Source organism: Ursus americanus, chromosome 11 (assembly GCF_024610735.1).
Source record: "Ursus americanus isolate L20-20 chromosome 11, mUrsAme1.1.p, whole genome shotgun sequence".
NCBI classification, from domain to species: Eukaryota; Metazoa; Chordata; class Mammalia; order Carnivora; family Ursidae; genus Ursus; species Ursus americanus.
Window position 1 is genome coordinate 26480285 of NC_142137.1, and position 16621 is coordinate 26496905.

The 16621-nt window shown below is 43.4% G+C and overlaps 1 protein-coding gene across 1 annotated transcript in view; it reads left to right on the forward strand.

Annotated features, from left to right (window-relative positions):
- Nucleotides 1-9279, forward strand: part of LOC123792892 (uncharacterized) — a 138910-nt gene extending 129631 nt beyond the window's left edge. Inside the window, exons 43-46 of the mRNA XM_087865371.1 lie at nt 152-361; nt 3783-3903; nt 7029-7156; nt 9094-9279. Coding sequence (XP_087721497.1) covers nt 152-361; nt 3783-3903; nt 7029-7156; nt 9094-9204 — 570 coding nt within the window. The 3' untranslated portion in view covers nt 9205-9279. The remainder of the gene's footprint in view (nt 1-151; nt 362-3782; nt 3904-7028; nt 7157-9093) is intronic.
- The last annotated feature ends 7342 nt before the right edge of the window (nt 9280-16621 follow it).

The following is a 16621-nucleotide window of genomic DNA, read 5'->3' on the forward strand; positions in this document are numbered from 1 at the left end:
ACCCTGAGCCCAGGAGTATGCCACAGAGTCGTGCCCCTGGGTCCTACTGCAGGGGACAGTTATCACGTTGGGCAACTTCTCGTTCCCTGCCTTTCGCTGAGAGGAAAGACTCTGTGCCTTCTTCGTTTCCTTTGGCCTTTTCCTGCCACAGGCTCAACTGCTGAGAGAGCTGCAACACAGAGCGACCCAGGAGGCTCGCCACCGTCAACAGATGGATCTAATGAAAACCTCCAGCATGGAGAAGCTCTTGGAAGATGTGGAGCAAAAGGAACAGCACCTGCAGCTCCTGACGGAAGCGGCGGAGAGGGCTTCCAGACTGGGCCAGCTTCAGCAGAAGAGAAGTCAGAGAGAACTCCAACAGGTAACTCCAGAGAGAGGGAGCAGCCACTCAGAAGCAAGCCATTTGGGATGCACCAGCCAGAGCTGGGGACTTCTGGAATTTTCCATGCCTCTGGTGTCCCCCACCTTTGTCATTTCTAGGCCCACCAGGATAATGGAACTACTTCTGCCCACACTAGGGTGATGCTTGGGCTGCTTATGGTGAGAGAGGATGATGGCTTCACTGCCTCAAGGCCCAGAATCTTGGCACCTTTATAACCCACGTGAAAAACATGTTTCCACTTGGCTATAATTTTTGAACTAGGGATCCTTTAGAAAATTCCAGCGGTAATCTGGAAAAGCAGCAAGTATTATGGAGGCTATTATAAGAGGATTTGATTCAAGGTGTTTCTGGAACTTCAGAGACAAAAAGGAAAGGCAAAAGAGATTTCCAGACACAATATATTTTTGTTAAATATACCTCTACAGCAAAAAAAGAAGAAAAAAAAAGAGGAAGAAACAATAGATGTAGATGTGGATTAATGCAAGTTCCAACAAAGGAGAGCACAGAATGTAATCCGATACAAAGGCAAAGAAGTAGCACTTTCCAGAGCACGCACTTCTCATGCATTCACCAAAGGAATAAGTCACTTAATTAATTCACTAGAGATATTAGGAAACAGAAGTTGGAAAGTTAAATTAAATTACTGGCCAAGTGTTTCAAGTGCTTAAGGAGGAGATCAATGAGGAGAAGTCTACAAAAATAAATGACAAAAATAAAAAAGGACAAAAATGAATTGAGGCAATGCTAGAGAAAATATTTGTGGAGAAATGGAGAGAAAAATGAGTAACTTTAGAATAAACAAAATTAGAATTTCACGTTTATTTTATGAAAACTCAAACCATGACTTGAATCCTTAAGAAAAAGTCGGTGTCACATATTTATCTTTCAAATTGTGCTTTTCTAAAAAAGCCACAATAATAAGGTGTTAGGAGGCACCTGGTGACTCAACTGGTTGAGCCTCCTACTAGATCTCAGCTCAGGTCTTGATCTCAGGGTCATGAGTTTGAGCCCTGCGCTGGGCTCCCCACTGGTTGTGGAGCCTACATAAAAAACCAGTCAATCAACCAATCAATCAGTCGATCCTCTCTAGTTAACAACTAATTTTTGTCTAATGGTAGAGATTCTAAAAGGAGTCAAAACAAATTCTTTGAGGCTTCTCTCAACAAATACATGATTTTAGTATATGTATGTAAAAATCTAAACTACCCCTCTACTCTGCTGGCAGCTCCTGGGCTTACTGTCCTGCTCCCCACCAACTAGCAATCCACCCTCAGCCAGCAAGAGCCCCTACAACCCACAGTGACTTCTTTAATCCATTTCCGACCTCCAATTCCAAGGCCAGATTTGGACCATCTGACCTTGGAGATCATGATTGTCCTTGCCTACCTCCTGCTCCTGGGGAGACCATTAAGAGCAGAGGCCCTAAAGTCAGACTTCCTGATTCACCCCCTGTTTCACATGCAGGGCCCCACTGCATGAGTTTAGGCTAGATGGTGGTCTCTCTGTGCTTCAGTCTCCACGTCGGTACAATGGAGAACAATATACTCATTTCATGGGATTTTTAGAAGGATTAAATCAGGTAATTCAAATGAAGCACTTTGAATTGAAACTGATACACAGCTCTTGATAAATATTGGCTGTATGTCGTTTTGCTGGGAATATGAATGAAGGAAGACAATTTTGCAAACAGATTGACCTGGGTTCAGATCCTGGCTCTGCCCCTAACTGGTTGTGGGATCTTGGGCAAATCACTGCACCTTCCTCTGTGAAGTGGGGTGGGGTCCTTTTTAAGGTCCTAACACAACACAAGGTCCTTCCAAAGCATTTTTCTTTCCTTTGATAATATTTTTCAAATTGGTTTCGCCTCAGCCTGGCTCAGTGGGTCTTGACATGTTTTTCCTGGTTCTCGCCCATGGGGACTGAGGAGCTTACACCAATCCCTGTAGTACAGACAGGGACCTGGGGCCTAATTTGTATTAGGAAGTTTTCCTAACTCTGGGAATCTGATCTTCTAACTGGAAGTTAAACTACACTTGAGAGCATCTGTACACACAAGAAACTGTCCCTTAACATGTGTAAGATGAGCCTGTGGTCACAGCTTCAAGAGTTGTCACTGGGTCCATGCAGACGAGAGTGGGATTTAGAACATGCGTGACTGAGTTTCTGAGATTAGCACGTGGATGCGTTTGCTAGGTCTGTTACAACGAACCACCGCTAACTGGAAGGCTTCACACAACAGAAATGTGTGCTCCCGCGCTCAGGAGGCCAGGAGCCTGAAATCAAGATGTCGGCTGCTCCTGGGGACACTGAGGAAGAGTCTGTTCTCTGCCTCTCTCCTGGTTTGTGGTGGCTGCCTGGAGTCCTTGACATACCTTTGACCTATATCTACATCGCTCCCATCTCTGCCTTCCTCATCCGATGGCCCTCGCCCTGTGTCCCTCTGTGTATCTGAACCCTTTCCTCCTCTTACAAAGGCATCAGTCATTATATGTAAGGCCCATTCCCAATCCAGTATGACTCCATTATAATTTAATTACATCTGCAAAGACTGTTTCCAAGTAAGGTCACCTTTTGAGGTTCTAGGTAGACATGAATTTTTTTTTGGTGGGGGGACACTATTCAATCCACTATACTATTATTGCTTTTTTATACTTTATAATTTTATAATATAATTATAATTACATTCCTTTTTATACTTTTAGGTAATTTTTATAATTAAATTACTTTTTATAAGTGACATAAATTTATATTTATATAAATAAAAATATGTTTCAAAAGAAAAAAATACCAGCGATCTCTGCAGATGAGGTGCACTTTGGATCCCGCCACTCTCTGGCTGGGGACTAGGGGTCAGCTGTGCTAGCAAAGGGCCACACAAGTAAATACAAAGGTCACCTCTTGGTAGGGGCCTCATCTAAGGCCTGGGAGACGGTGTGCAGCATATCCCTCCATCAGCATGTCCCTGTGGATAATGAGCTGAGCGAAACATAGAAATCTGGGAGAGAGATTGGGTCTTTCCTCTGCTCAAGCCTGTCCAGGGGCTCCCTCCCATCCCTGTGGTAGTTTCATGGCTTTGACCTACAAGGTCCTCTGTGAACTGGGCCCTTCTCCATTCCTCTCCTCCCCTCCCCTCTGGTGAAATAAATATAAAAGATAAACATTTTCTGAGTGAACTCCTGGCTGTGGGAAGACAATAAGGGGTTCCCAGGGCAGCTCTGCTGCTCTTTGGTTAAGTTCTTGGCCTTCTTGGAGCTCTTGTCATAAGGTTGAGTTCAGCCTGACCAGGACTGTATGAGGACTTGTATGCCTGGGGCAGCCTGGACCCACGCTCTCTCAGGAACCCCGGGAACTAAGGTCTGTACCAAAGTGCATCTCTGCTTCCTAAGCACTTTCCCCTCAGATGAGAAGCCAGCTTGCCCAGGAGCGCAGTGTGAAGCTAGATGCTTTCCAGCGCGTACAGGAGCTACAGAGTCGGCTCAATGACGCTGAGCGATCGTCTGTCCAGATGAGCTCCCCAGGCGGTAAGCCCGTCCCCTCCTAACTTCCTAAATTAGTTCACCTTACAGCACTGACATCCTCTACTAAAAGGTCTTAGTCATAAAAACTGGTATCAGAAGTGTGTCATATACCATTTAAAGAACATTGGATATGTCACTATATTTTGTCTTAATGCCTTGGGACATCAATGACCACATTTCTCAGGTGGTATTTAGAAAGTATATTATGATTCTTTGATGCTGGGGGCTTGAGGAGTCCTACGGAAATGACGATGAAAATAGCCCTCTGTGTAATGTAGCTAGCAAGTAGCATGGAGCAGAGACCAAACCCAGGATGTCTCTAAACTAGCTTCCTCCCCTATAAGTTGAGTCTTTTCTAGATCTATCAAAAATATCATCAAATATCAATAATCACAACTGATTTAGTGTTAAGATCAGCCAAGTCTCTGCTTTTCTGTTCTGGTGTAGCCTGGTGGTTGAACGTGTGAGCTTTGGTTCAAATCCTGGCTCGGGCACTGCTAGCTGCGTGACCTTAGACAGGTTAATTAGCCTTTCTGTAAATTGGGAATATCCACCTCGAAAGGGTATTCTGAGGATGAAGTGAAATCACATGCATCTGTCCCACAGCATAGAAACACGAAATAACTGCAAATCTTGGCTACTGCACTTTCATATGTGTGTGTCCTTTATGTTTGCTTTTGGCTATTTACCAGTTGAATTTATGAGAAAACACAGCCTTTCAGAAACAGAAAGATCAGTGTCAAAGATCAAGGAGACAAAGATGGAGTTACTCTGGGTTTACTAAGAGCAGGGCTGGTGGGGCACCTGGGTGACTCAGTCAGTTAAATGTCTGACCCTTGATTTGGGCTCAGGTCATGATCTCAGGGTCCTGGGATCAAGCCTCACGTCAGGCCCTACACTTAGCATGGAGTCTGCTTGAGTTCTCTCTCTCCCTCTCGCTCTGCTCCTCCCTCCACTCACACACACACACTCTCTCTCCCTCTCAAATAAATAAATATTAAAAAAAAGAAAAAAGAAAAAAAGGTCAGGTCTAGCTCAGCTATAAAGCCCAGGGCCCTCCTTCCTGCCTCTGTGCCTGCTTCCTGGGACCTGACAGCAGGTCTGAGGTTCCCCACCTCAGTTGTCCTGTCCAAAGAGAAAGAACATCAAAAATATCCCCAAGGGCCCTATTTTGGCCACTGACCCTGAGCAGTTCTGTACTTGCACTCCCCTCTCCATACTCCCTGGCATTTTTCTGTCTCTCCCTTGCCCCTCTGCCTCCAGTCCAGCCAAGCATCTTTTTTTTTTTTCATTAAGTAAGGTCCACACCCAAGGTGGGGCTTGAACTCACCACCCTGAGATCAAGAGTCACATGCTCTACCAGCTGAGCCAGCCAGGTGCCCCAGCCAAGCATCTTTTTAATCTCTTTCTGGGTTAACATGTCCTTTCAAACTGCCGTCCATGTCCTCCAACAACTGCACATTTAGGAAAGAGAAGCAGAGGGAGGCACAAGACAGGTAGGGGGCAGAACCCTAATTACCAGGACTGGGGATGTGGCAGAAGTGAAAGAGAAGCCTCTTTCCCTGAAAGCAGAGCTAGAAGTTATTCCTAAACCTCAGCCCCCATCTGTCCCTCTCTCAGTGACAAGATGGGGTTTGTGGAGGACTCCCTGTATGTAGATTCATTAGAGGAGAGGGACTGGGTCATACTTGTCTATTTAGTTCCCAGCCTCCAAGGGGACAGCCTGGTACCACCTACACTATTAGTGCTAAAAGGTAAAAGCCATTCCCATTCCCTTCCCAGCTGTTGTCCAGCTGAAAGCATGAGGTGACTGAGGTCTCTCCTTTCTGTAGAGGTGGTAGCAGCAGCCACCCTGCTCCCCACATTAGAAGCATTAGAGGCAAAGGCAGAGTTAAGGGGCAAGCTCTCTTTACTTGGCATTAGCATGGATTTCCCCTTAGGATCTTGCAACTCCTGGGAAACTATAATATGTTCTCGTGTAGTTACTTCTAAAATGCTTAAGGGGGGTGGGGAATGAAATCACTTGGCTGACGAAAATGTGAAATGTTCAGAGGTAGACTGGCTTAAGTTTGCTTGGTCCGGGTTTGACGTTTTTCACTAGCACTGATCTCTCTCTCGATATCTCTGGGCTCTGAGAACGCTGGGAGCAGAGAGGAAGTGGAGCCCCATGGGAAGCAAGATGGCCGCCATCGCTGTAGCTTCCACCCTTTTTTTCAACTCAAGGAACAAGAGTCAGTGTGGAAATGGGACAGTTAAAAAGAATCAGCCTCAAACAGGCTGACTCCGGTCACGTGCCCGGGTTTGAACAAATCACTAAAGCCAGAGACTAAGGTGCTCAGTGGGCTTAGGACCAGCTCACATGTCCCTCCCCTGGAGCCGAGGATGGGGTCAGCTCACTCTCTCATCTTCCCAGCAACTATTTTAAATCTTCCTGGCCTCTTCAGACCTTCAAACACTGTCCTCCTCCCCAGGCAGCACTTTACCTCCAGTTTCACAGAGCAGTTAAAAGCCGTCAGGTGGGAACCCCCTCTATATCTTGAGCCCAGCCCACCTACATTAGATACTCAGCAGCTTCCGCATCCCTCCTAATAAAATGGAAAAGGTGCCCTTTCCCGAGGGCCAACCCAGATGCATGGGATCCCATTTGATCCTACTTTTTCAGGGGCCTTGAACTTATCTTTATCTGCTTTCTCTCTACATACTCGTATTTCCCACCCATCTACCCTTCTAATCTTGTGACCAACCATTATTTATTGAGTCCGTACGTGTCAGGATCATAAAATCCACCGTAAAATAAAATTAACATCTATCCAGTTGCTTGAGCCAGAAATCTGGGAGCTGTTCTTTGTCACCCTACAAATCCAGTGAATTACCAAGTCTGATTAATTTGAATATCCCTAAGTCTGTCCACTTCTACCCATCATAATCCAAGTCAGCCATCATATCCTTTTCTTTCACTTGGTCATGTGACCCTCAGGCAAAAGATTCCATCCAGGTTTTGGCAACTTCCCTCAGAGTTGATGAAGCTAGATTAGATGCTCATTTTGAACTCTAAAATTTTGTGGATTAGATCTAGGCCCATACACTGCAACCGGAGATATAATTTAACATTTTTTTTAACATTATAGGCCTTCTACCTCGGGCTCAGTATTCCCTACGTTCTGCTCCCACATCATCCAGACACTCCCAGCAACACCTTTTAAAGACTAATCTTACGAGGGGTAAAATAACAAGAAGGATTCAAAGGCCAGGCACTGTAAGTAATGATAAATGTGATTATATATGTGAAACAATGAAAAATGTAAATATGAAATTATGGTTTTAGGTTCACTTCAAACTTACATTAAAAATATCAGGCTCTTGGGGCGCCTGGGTGGCACAGCGGTTAAGTGTCTGCCTTCGGCTCAGGGCGTGATCCTGGCGTTATGGGATCGAGCCCCACATCAGGCTCCTCCGCTATGAGCCTGCTTCTTCCTCTCCTGCTCCCCCTGCTTGTGTTCCCTCTCTCGCTGGCTGTCTATCTCGGTCGAATAAATAAATAAAATCTTTAAAAAAAAAATATCAGGCTCTTATCTAGATAGTTGGGTCTAGATAATAAAATTCTGGATTTCTCACAAGGGGAATTCGTTCATGAATTGTTTCTGAATCGATGTGTTTGTGGGAAGGACAATCCAGGGTTTCCCACTCTGCCATCTTGCTGATGCTACTCCTCGGTAATAGAATTCTGATGATGAAACAGTTCAGCCCCAAAGCACTTACTCAATTACAATTAAATAAATGGATGTGGAAGTCGGTATCAACACCTCATAGTGATATGTCTCTGAATTTCTTTTTTTTCTTCCATCATCTACAATAATTAACTAGCAGCATCAGATCTCTTATCTGAGTTCCCTGGCAGAGCAGAAAGTTTCAGAAGTCATTTTTAAAACATGTGAGAAATCTATCCTCCAGAGAAATTCTTCGAACACAGATTAGGTCAAGGTACAGCACATATATGAAGATTTTTTAAAATATTTCAGCTTTTAGTTTATGTAAACTATGTAAAAACACCCTCTTCCACTGCCTTCTCTGCACTACTTTGATAAGTATTACACTCTTTGCCCCATTGTTTTTCAGAATCCGCTCCAGAAGTTTACATGTCAACACATTTAAGAATTCTTGTCTCTTGTTTTGTGAAAAATTAAAAGGAAAAGATTTAATCATATTGTCAGAGAAAATATGCCAATTTTAAGGTCTTTTTTGAGGGTGTAATTCTGCAGCTGATGGTCTAGTTATTGGACCAAAAATTAGTTGCAGTATTTCTGAACATGAAGTTAAGGGGTCACACACAGAAAGGGAAGAAACAGGTCAGGAACATCCATTCGAGGTCCTTGGACAAATAGGACCACATTATTAATGCCCGCCATTTGCTTGACTTACCAATCTCTGTGCAGTCATCTTTCACCAAAAGGTGAAATTCTAGTATATGTCTGTTTCTGCAAAAGCCTTTTCCAAAAGGAAACAATATTCAGTTGGTATGTATGGGACCACAAGGGCTTTTAAGATTCATTCCACACCCATTTCACTCCAAAGAGCAAGGGTTGCTCTTAAGGAGGTAGTTGGTGATTAAAGCTCATGGTTGAGAAGGCTGCTTAAGTAGCTAACTGCATTTGAGGAGATCAACTGTATTTAGAAGGGTGATGGTCTAAACAGACCCTAATAAATAAGGAAGTGTTTTGTGGCCCATTGGCTTGTGTACGCTCTAAAAACTCCAAGCAAAAAGCCCAAGGTCCAGGAAAGGCACAAAAGAATTGCAGCCTCTTCAAATCTTTCTAAGCCCCAACTTCTTAAGAAAGTCGTAAGGTAAATCAGATAAATACAGATTGAAGAAGAATTTATACATGGCTGGAATGTAAGACCACAAGTGATTTTCTAAAAAACAGAACACTGCACTAACACAAATGATAAAATATTAAGGAATTTTTAGATTACTCCATGTATAGGATATCTTTTTTCTTTAGATGAAAATGGCTTTCTGTTGATAGATTTAATTTGTGACCAGTTCCCTTTATGACAAGTGGCAAACAAGTATTTGCACACAAATAAGAAGGCACACTGAACGGCCTGCCCCAGACTGGACCGACGACCTCGGTCTCGTGAGTGACAGTGACTTTTGATGATATCTCTAACATCTATTTACTCTTTTTATTACAGGTACCTATTAAACACACAAAAAGGACTGACAACGTCTTTCTACCCAATGTGGCAGAAAATGTTCAATGTTCAACTTTTCAAGTGCACACAGCTCCATCCATAATCCCATAAGGACCTGACTGGTACTCATGTATCCTTTTCCACATTTTATTTCCTTGCGCATTTGAATGAATAAAAATGAGTCTAACCTCCATTAAGCCTTTATCTAATTTTTATTATCAGTACTATGAAGATAGTGTGGAAGAACGAGATGATTATATCCCAAAGGTCCCAGGTGAAGTAGGGTTTGGCCTTAGGTTTTAAGAACTAAGAGTTGTTTCACGTAATGCTAAGTGAAATAAGTCAAGCAGAGAAAGACAACTATCATATGATTTCTCTCATCTATGGGACATAAGAACTAGGAAGATCGGTAGGGGAAGAAAGGGATAAAGAAAGGGGGGTAATCAGAAGGGGGAATGAAGCATGAGAGACTACGGACTCTGAGAAACAAACTGAGGGCTACAGAGGGGAGGGGGGTGGGGGAATGGGATAGGCTGGTGATGGGTAGTAAGGAGGGCACGTATTGCATGGTGCACTGGGTGTTATACGCAACTAACGAATCATCGAACTTTACATCAGAAACCAGGGATGTACTGTATGGTGACTAACATAATATAATAAAAAAACATTAAAAAAAAAAAAGAACTAAGAGTTGATTTGCATTTCTACAACCAAGGCCTTGCCGTTAGTCAACCGACAGCCTCTCATTATGGGTTCTAGATGGCTGATGAGATCTGTGAACCAGGAGAGAGGGCATTGCTGCTAAGCAGTATTTATTAGCAAGTAGGAAAATCAGAACAGGTTAATCTAAATAAACTTCAGAGCACTTATTTCTGTTTGTTTCACTTAAGAACATCATCCTTTCTTAACAGTTTTTTTATTCTTCCTACAAATACTGAAACCTTCTTCAGACTTTTGAAAAGTCCTAATCCAAGTCTTTTTTTTTTTCAGACAAGAAAAAAAAAATGTATCCTGGGTAAAGGAATAAATAGGTAGATGAATGGAAAAGAAAAGGCCAGTGAAGCATTTACATACATAAATTTATATATGATATATGTAGCTTTTTCAAATTAAGGATAAGGTTGAGTCTATTTGAAGTAGAAGAAAATTATCACCTTCCAGTATACACAGTGAACCCCGAATCTATATGCACACGCACACACACGCATGCACACAGACCCACACACACAAACTTATTTCTGAAATAGAACACGAAAAACAAAAGCCAAGAGGAAGATCGATGACTTTGATGTCAAAGCTAAAAATTCAACATGACAAAGTATGGTACCAGTTATCAATTTATGTCTCTCAGCTCTAAATTCAACCTTGTCTGCTGGATATAATTAATATGGACCCTGTAAATATTTCTTCTTTGCCTACTGCAAGATTTTAAGCGTTGTCAGGAGAGAGTACTGGAGGGACGCTGGAGAAGGAGGTTCTGGGGTGCTCCTCTCAGCAGCCCTTGCCGTGTCTTTGGCTTCTGTGGCACCAGGCTTCTGTGCAAGAACGCACGGAAGAGCACGAAGCTTCCTGGTGGAGGGCCACTGGCATGGCGCCTTCTGTGAAGGGCTTTCTCCTCCTGCTCCTCCTTTCGTGAGGGCTGCTTCCCAGCCTCAGTGAACTTCTCACCCATCCGGTGAGCCTTGGTCACACTCTCTCCAAAGGATGTCAGCTCTGGAGGGTAGTCACTGCTCACTCTATCTGCTATCTCTATATTCTTCAGAGCTTTCTTTATTGCTTCCCAGCCAGTCCTCCCATTACTTCAACCCCTTGTTATAGTTAATAATCCTTTATATTAAACTTTCTCACAGTTTGATGACTGCATGGTTTCTATCTCTTAACTGGCCCATGAGTAATACAGAACAGATACCACTAGTGGAGTGGTCTTAGGGGACAGACTCACAAAGATGGGCTTGGGCTTGACCGCAGTGCTGAGCTCCTTGACAATGAGACAGGGAACGCCGGTGATCCTTTGCATGCAGTGGCATGACAGTCAACCAAGTCATTACCCGTGGTTGACTGTGATGAAGTGCCTACTGAAGCATGTGCTTTGGGAGCCTAAATTGCTATTACACTGACTCTCATGGCAATAACGATGACCATAAATACCGGGGTGTGGGATGGACTTTCTTGGATGCACTCCAGCACTCACAGAAGAAAATGACAAGCGCTGGTCCTTTAATTCTCATCTCAGATCATGGTCTGAAAACCAGAGCGCTTCCAAGGTAGCTTTTAAAAAAATCTCTTATTTCTTGTAGTCACAGGGGTAATACTGCTAAGAATCAAGCACAAATTTTTGTTGTGCAGAATGCTAAATTACAATGACAGTTGAAATCACAATCTTGTCATTTCTCATTGCTGTTGGGATGGGCTCTCATTTCAGTGGTCACGATGCAAGCCCAGAATAGCAGAAGGCAACTGCCAAGGACAGGGTGGGTGTGTCTATTATAAAGGGCATCAGGGACATATCAGTAGTCAGATTATAGACCTGGCACATAGAGATCTTTGGTGGTCAGTGTGTCCCCCTGAATGAAATCATATGGGCAGCCAATTAGAATATTGCTTGATCTACACAACAGGAGAAACTCTGGTAACCAAAAACCTGGCTTGAGTCAGCACAGAGCAGAGTCATTGTCTGTCACTCAGATTCCATACTTAAGTCAATTCACAGACCCTTGACGTCATGGGAGGCTGGGTCACCTTGAGGAAGGACCCTACACCACTGCTGCAGGTATATAGCATAAACCTTCCAAACATTCTCCTGAAGGATCTGTAATCATTTCCCAGGGTTACTGTTCATCAGAGGAAAAGAGATATCTAGATGATTTGGTGAAGAATAGGCATGACCTCTAAATTAATTCTAATTCCTGGGAACCCAGAACACACCGTGGCTCACCGGTCAAAACGAAGGGTTACAGTGAGGTAACAGAAGGAGTCTCGGGTACTAATTACAGTGGACCCGGTCGATCCATGGACCTGCTGCATGGGTATTTCCACAGTTCCTGAATGTATCATTGGAATAGACATAATTAACAACTGAAAAGACTGTTTAAGCCATGAATTGAAGGCTCATTATTGGAGGAAGAGATCATTGGAAGCCCCTGAAACTTCCCCTTTCAGGAAAGTAAACTAGAAGCAATATTATATCCCTGGGGAAACTGCAGAAATTAATGTCACCATCAAAACTTAAAGGAAACAAGGGTGATGATACCTATCACATTGCCACTTAAATCACCACTTTGGCCTGTGCAGAAAACAGGTGGATCTTGGAAAATGACTAGGGACTCTCAGGTTCCCATCTTAATGAGGCAGTGATTCCAACGGCAGCTGCTATCTCAGATGTAGTATCTTTACTGGGGCAAATGAATATCCTCCTGGCATTTGTTATGCAGTTGTTGACCCAATTTGTTATGCCTTTTGCTCCATAACAAATTTAAGGACTGTGAAAAGCAGTTAGCTTTTACCTGGTAGGGCAGCAGTATACTGTCGAAGTCTTGCTTTAAGGCTTTGTCGGTTCTACTCTACCGTGATATAGTCTGTAGAGACCTCGATCATCACCCGTGTGATTGTCCACTGTGTTGATAACATTATGCTGATTGGATACGATGAGTAGGAGGTAGTAAATACTTGGTGTTTTAGTAAGACATACAAGAACTAGAAGGTGAAAGACAAATTCCACAAAAATTTGGGGCTGTTGACCCCAGTGAAGTGTCGGGGGGTTCAGTGGTTTGGAGCACATTAAATATCTTCCTCTGAGGAGAAAGACAGTTTGCTTCAGCTCACGCTATATACCTTGAAAAAAAGGCATGATACTCAGTAGGCCTTTTTGGATTTGAAGGCAACACGTACCATATTTGAGTTTGCTATTTCAACCCACCTGTAGAGTTACCTGTGAGATTACCAGTTTTGAGTGGGGAGCTGAGCAACAGGAAGCTCTGTCATGAATTTGAGCTACAGTATCAGCTGCTCTGCCACCTAGGTCCTGTGATCCAGCAGAGCCAGTGATGCTAAAGGTACCCTGGCACGTATGGAGCCTTTGTCAAGCAGAAACACAGGGCAGAACCCTGGAGCAAACCTATGCCCTCTTTCGAAGATAACTCTTCCCCTTTTGTGCCTCACAGAGACTGATTACCCAGCCATGGGACGGCAGGGGAGCAGGTAGCCCAAGCCTCACATCGTGATTTGGGTGTTGGGAGTCAACCTGGTCATAAGCCTGAGCTTGCACAGCAGCAATCTATCATCAGTGGAAATAGTACACAATTGACCTAACTTGCTTGAGCAGATCTGAAAGGTACAAATAGCTTCCATGAACATGTGGCTCAGACTCTTTCAACACCAACTCCTGTTGCCTCCTCTTCCTCAATCAATACCTCTGGTCTGGGGTGTTTCCAACAACTAGCTAGCCCAGAAAAACAATCAAACCTGGTTTATATATAGGTCTGTAGGATATATTGGATCCCCCCAAAAGTGGACTCAGTAGTGAACCTAAAAAGAAGGGATGCAAGAAAATCTTCCCTGTGTGAACTGCAAATAGTACATTTGGTTGTCCATTGTGTCTGATCTGAGACATGGCCAGAAGTACACATCCACACTAATTCTCGGATAGTTGCTAGTGGTTTGGTTGGATAGTCAGAGACTTGGAAGAAATAGTAAAGGTTGGTGACTAGTAAATGTGGAAAAAGGTATGTGGATGGATCTTGGAATGGGAACACACTGAAGATATGCATATCCCATGTCACTGAAGGGCGTCTACAGCAAAGGAGGCTCTTATTAATCAGGAGGATAAAATATGCACTCCACGGTGTCAATCAGTCTCATTCCCCAGCCACCCCAGTGCTTGCTCAATGGACCCATGAACAACGTGACCATGGTGGCAGAGCTAGAGGCTATATGCATGGGCTCAACAACATGGATCTCCCCTTACCATGGCTGACATGCACTACCCGCTACTGCCTAACCTGTCAAGAGCCGAAACCAATACTGAGGCTGCAATAGGGTATTAATCTCATGGGTAACAGCCATCCACGTGACAGTAGTTTGATTATATAGTCCTTTTCCATCATAGAGGACAGAGATTCATCTTTAGTAGAATATACACACATTCTGGATATGATCTATAATGCTTCTGCCAGCACTACTATCTGAGGCACATACTCATAGAATGCCTTATCCACCATCATGGCATTTCCTTTAGTACTGCTTCTAATTAAGGAATCAATTTCACAGTAAAGGAAATGTTGCCGCGAACTCATGCCTGTGAAATTAATATCCCCCAACACCCAGAAGGGGCTGGTCTAATTGAAAGGTGGAATAATTCACTGAAAACTCATCTGTAACTGTTGGGAGATACCACTTCAAAAGGATGGAGTTGTCTCACGGTGGTAGCATATGAACCCAGGAATCAAGAGGTAGAAGTGGGTGTGACTCCTCATGAGTATACTTCTCAACTCAGGAACCTCAAGCTGAGCTGTTCGGGAGGTCTTAGTTCCCAAGGTTTGTTTCAACCAGAGACACACAACAGGTCTATTGATGTTAGATCTAAGATGAGACTGCCACTTGGCCGTTGGGATTCATAAGCCACTAGACCAACAGGCAGCGAAAGGTGTTACCCTATTGGCTGGAATGGTCAATCCTGATTACCAAGGGGAGATTGTATTGCTGGAACAAGTGGAGGCAAGGACCATATCTGGAACACGGGGGTTGTCTGGGTGCCTGAGTACTTCCATACCCACTAGTAAAGATTAATGAAAAACTACACGACCAAGACAGGTAGGACAGTGGAAGATTCAGACGCTTTGGTAGTAATATTTGGGTCACCACCAGGAAAAGAACTGACTACTTGAGATTCTCAGCAAGGGCAAAAAAAATATTAAGTAGTGGGAGGTCATAAATTGACAGAAAGAAGGGCTTTACGCTTTGAATCCACCTGTTGCCTGCTCCACCATTACAATGACAATGGAGTTGAACCATGAGTGAATAGAATACTTCTTTGCTAGGTGGCATGATGTTTTGTCAGTAGACAGTACTGGAGGAATTTCTTTTCCCCGTTCTGGGCAAAACTCTAGCGGTGCACACAGCTTAGCAGTGGAATGTCACTGGTGTGGTGCCTCCTGTGCATGGCTCACCCTGCATCCCCTTGGATGACTTCACAGCTTACCAGACTTCACAGCTTACCACCGGTATATCATTTCCCCATAGCTGCCTGGTGGTGGGTTTGCAGCTACCACAAACTTCATCCAGAGAGCCAAGGTTGTATCCTAATTATTTCTGGAATTCAGCTTGAGGGAGAACAGATAGTGGCCACTTCTTATATTTGCTACACCAGTATTCTTTAGAATTCTTGACTGCTTTGTTTGTATTTCTTAAAATATTACAGATTATATGTCCTATCACTCCAATCCACTCTTGGGTCAAACTTCCCCTGTTCGTATTATATGGCTTCTGTCTCCTGATTGTACTCTGGTGATACAGGCACCATAGTCAAAGACAAAGACTTGAAGAAAATCCATTGACCATAGGTGAGCACCCAGCACATTTTAAGATAAAAAATCCTACAATTAAGAAAAGACAACCAAAAAAGACAATTCACAGAGGAAGTACAAATTAAGGACAGTAACCAAATAAATCATTTCACTCACCAGAGTATTAAAATTTAACTTTGCCAATCAGATGGAAAGGATATAGAAAACTCTCAGGTCCCCTGGCTGGTGGAAATTGGAAGGCAATCTCAGTCTGTAAAATATACAAAGTGTGGATGGAACTAGAAGGTATTATGCTAAGCAAAATAAGCCAATCAGAGAAAGATAATTATCATATGATCTCACTCATATATGGAATTTAAGAAACAAAACAGAGGAGCATAGGGGAAGGGAGGGAAAAATAAAACAAGCTGAAATCAGAGAGGGAGACAAACCATAAGAGACTCTTAATCACAGGAAACAAGCAGGGCTGCTAGAGGGGAGGGCGTGGGGAGATGCAGTAACTGGGTGATGGACATTAAGGAGGACACATGTAATGAGCACTGGGTGTGATATAAGGCTGATGAATCACTAACTCTACCTCTGAAACTAATAATACGCTACATGTTAGTTGAATTTAAATTAAAAAATGAGTTATAAAATATATTTTTAAAAAGTTCGAAGTGTAAACCCTATGGTGCAGATCTCCACTTCTCCATGGTTACTCTAGCAAGAAAGTCACACGTAAACGAGGGGCAGGTGCAAAGATATGCTCTGCAAAAGTGTTACTAAAGACTAAAACTTGCAAACCTACTATCCTTCAGTAAGTGGACACTTAGGATGCTCATACTACATATGCCCTCAGAGAATTTAAGAATTTGGTCCAGCCACATACACTAACTTGGAAAGATCTCCAAGAAGTAGCGAGTGAGAAGAAGTTGCAGGCTGCTGTTAAAACAAAAATCCACAGTATGTGTTTTCTAAGGCTACACACAGTACCTAAAAAATGCCGGTGGAGTGGGGGGTTTAAC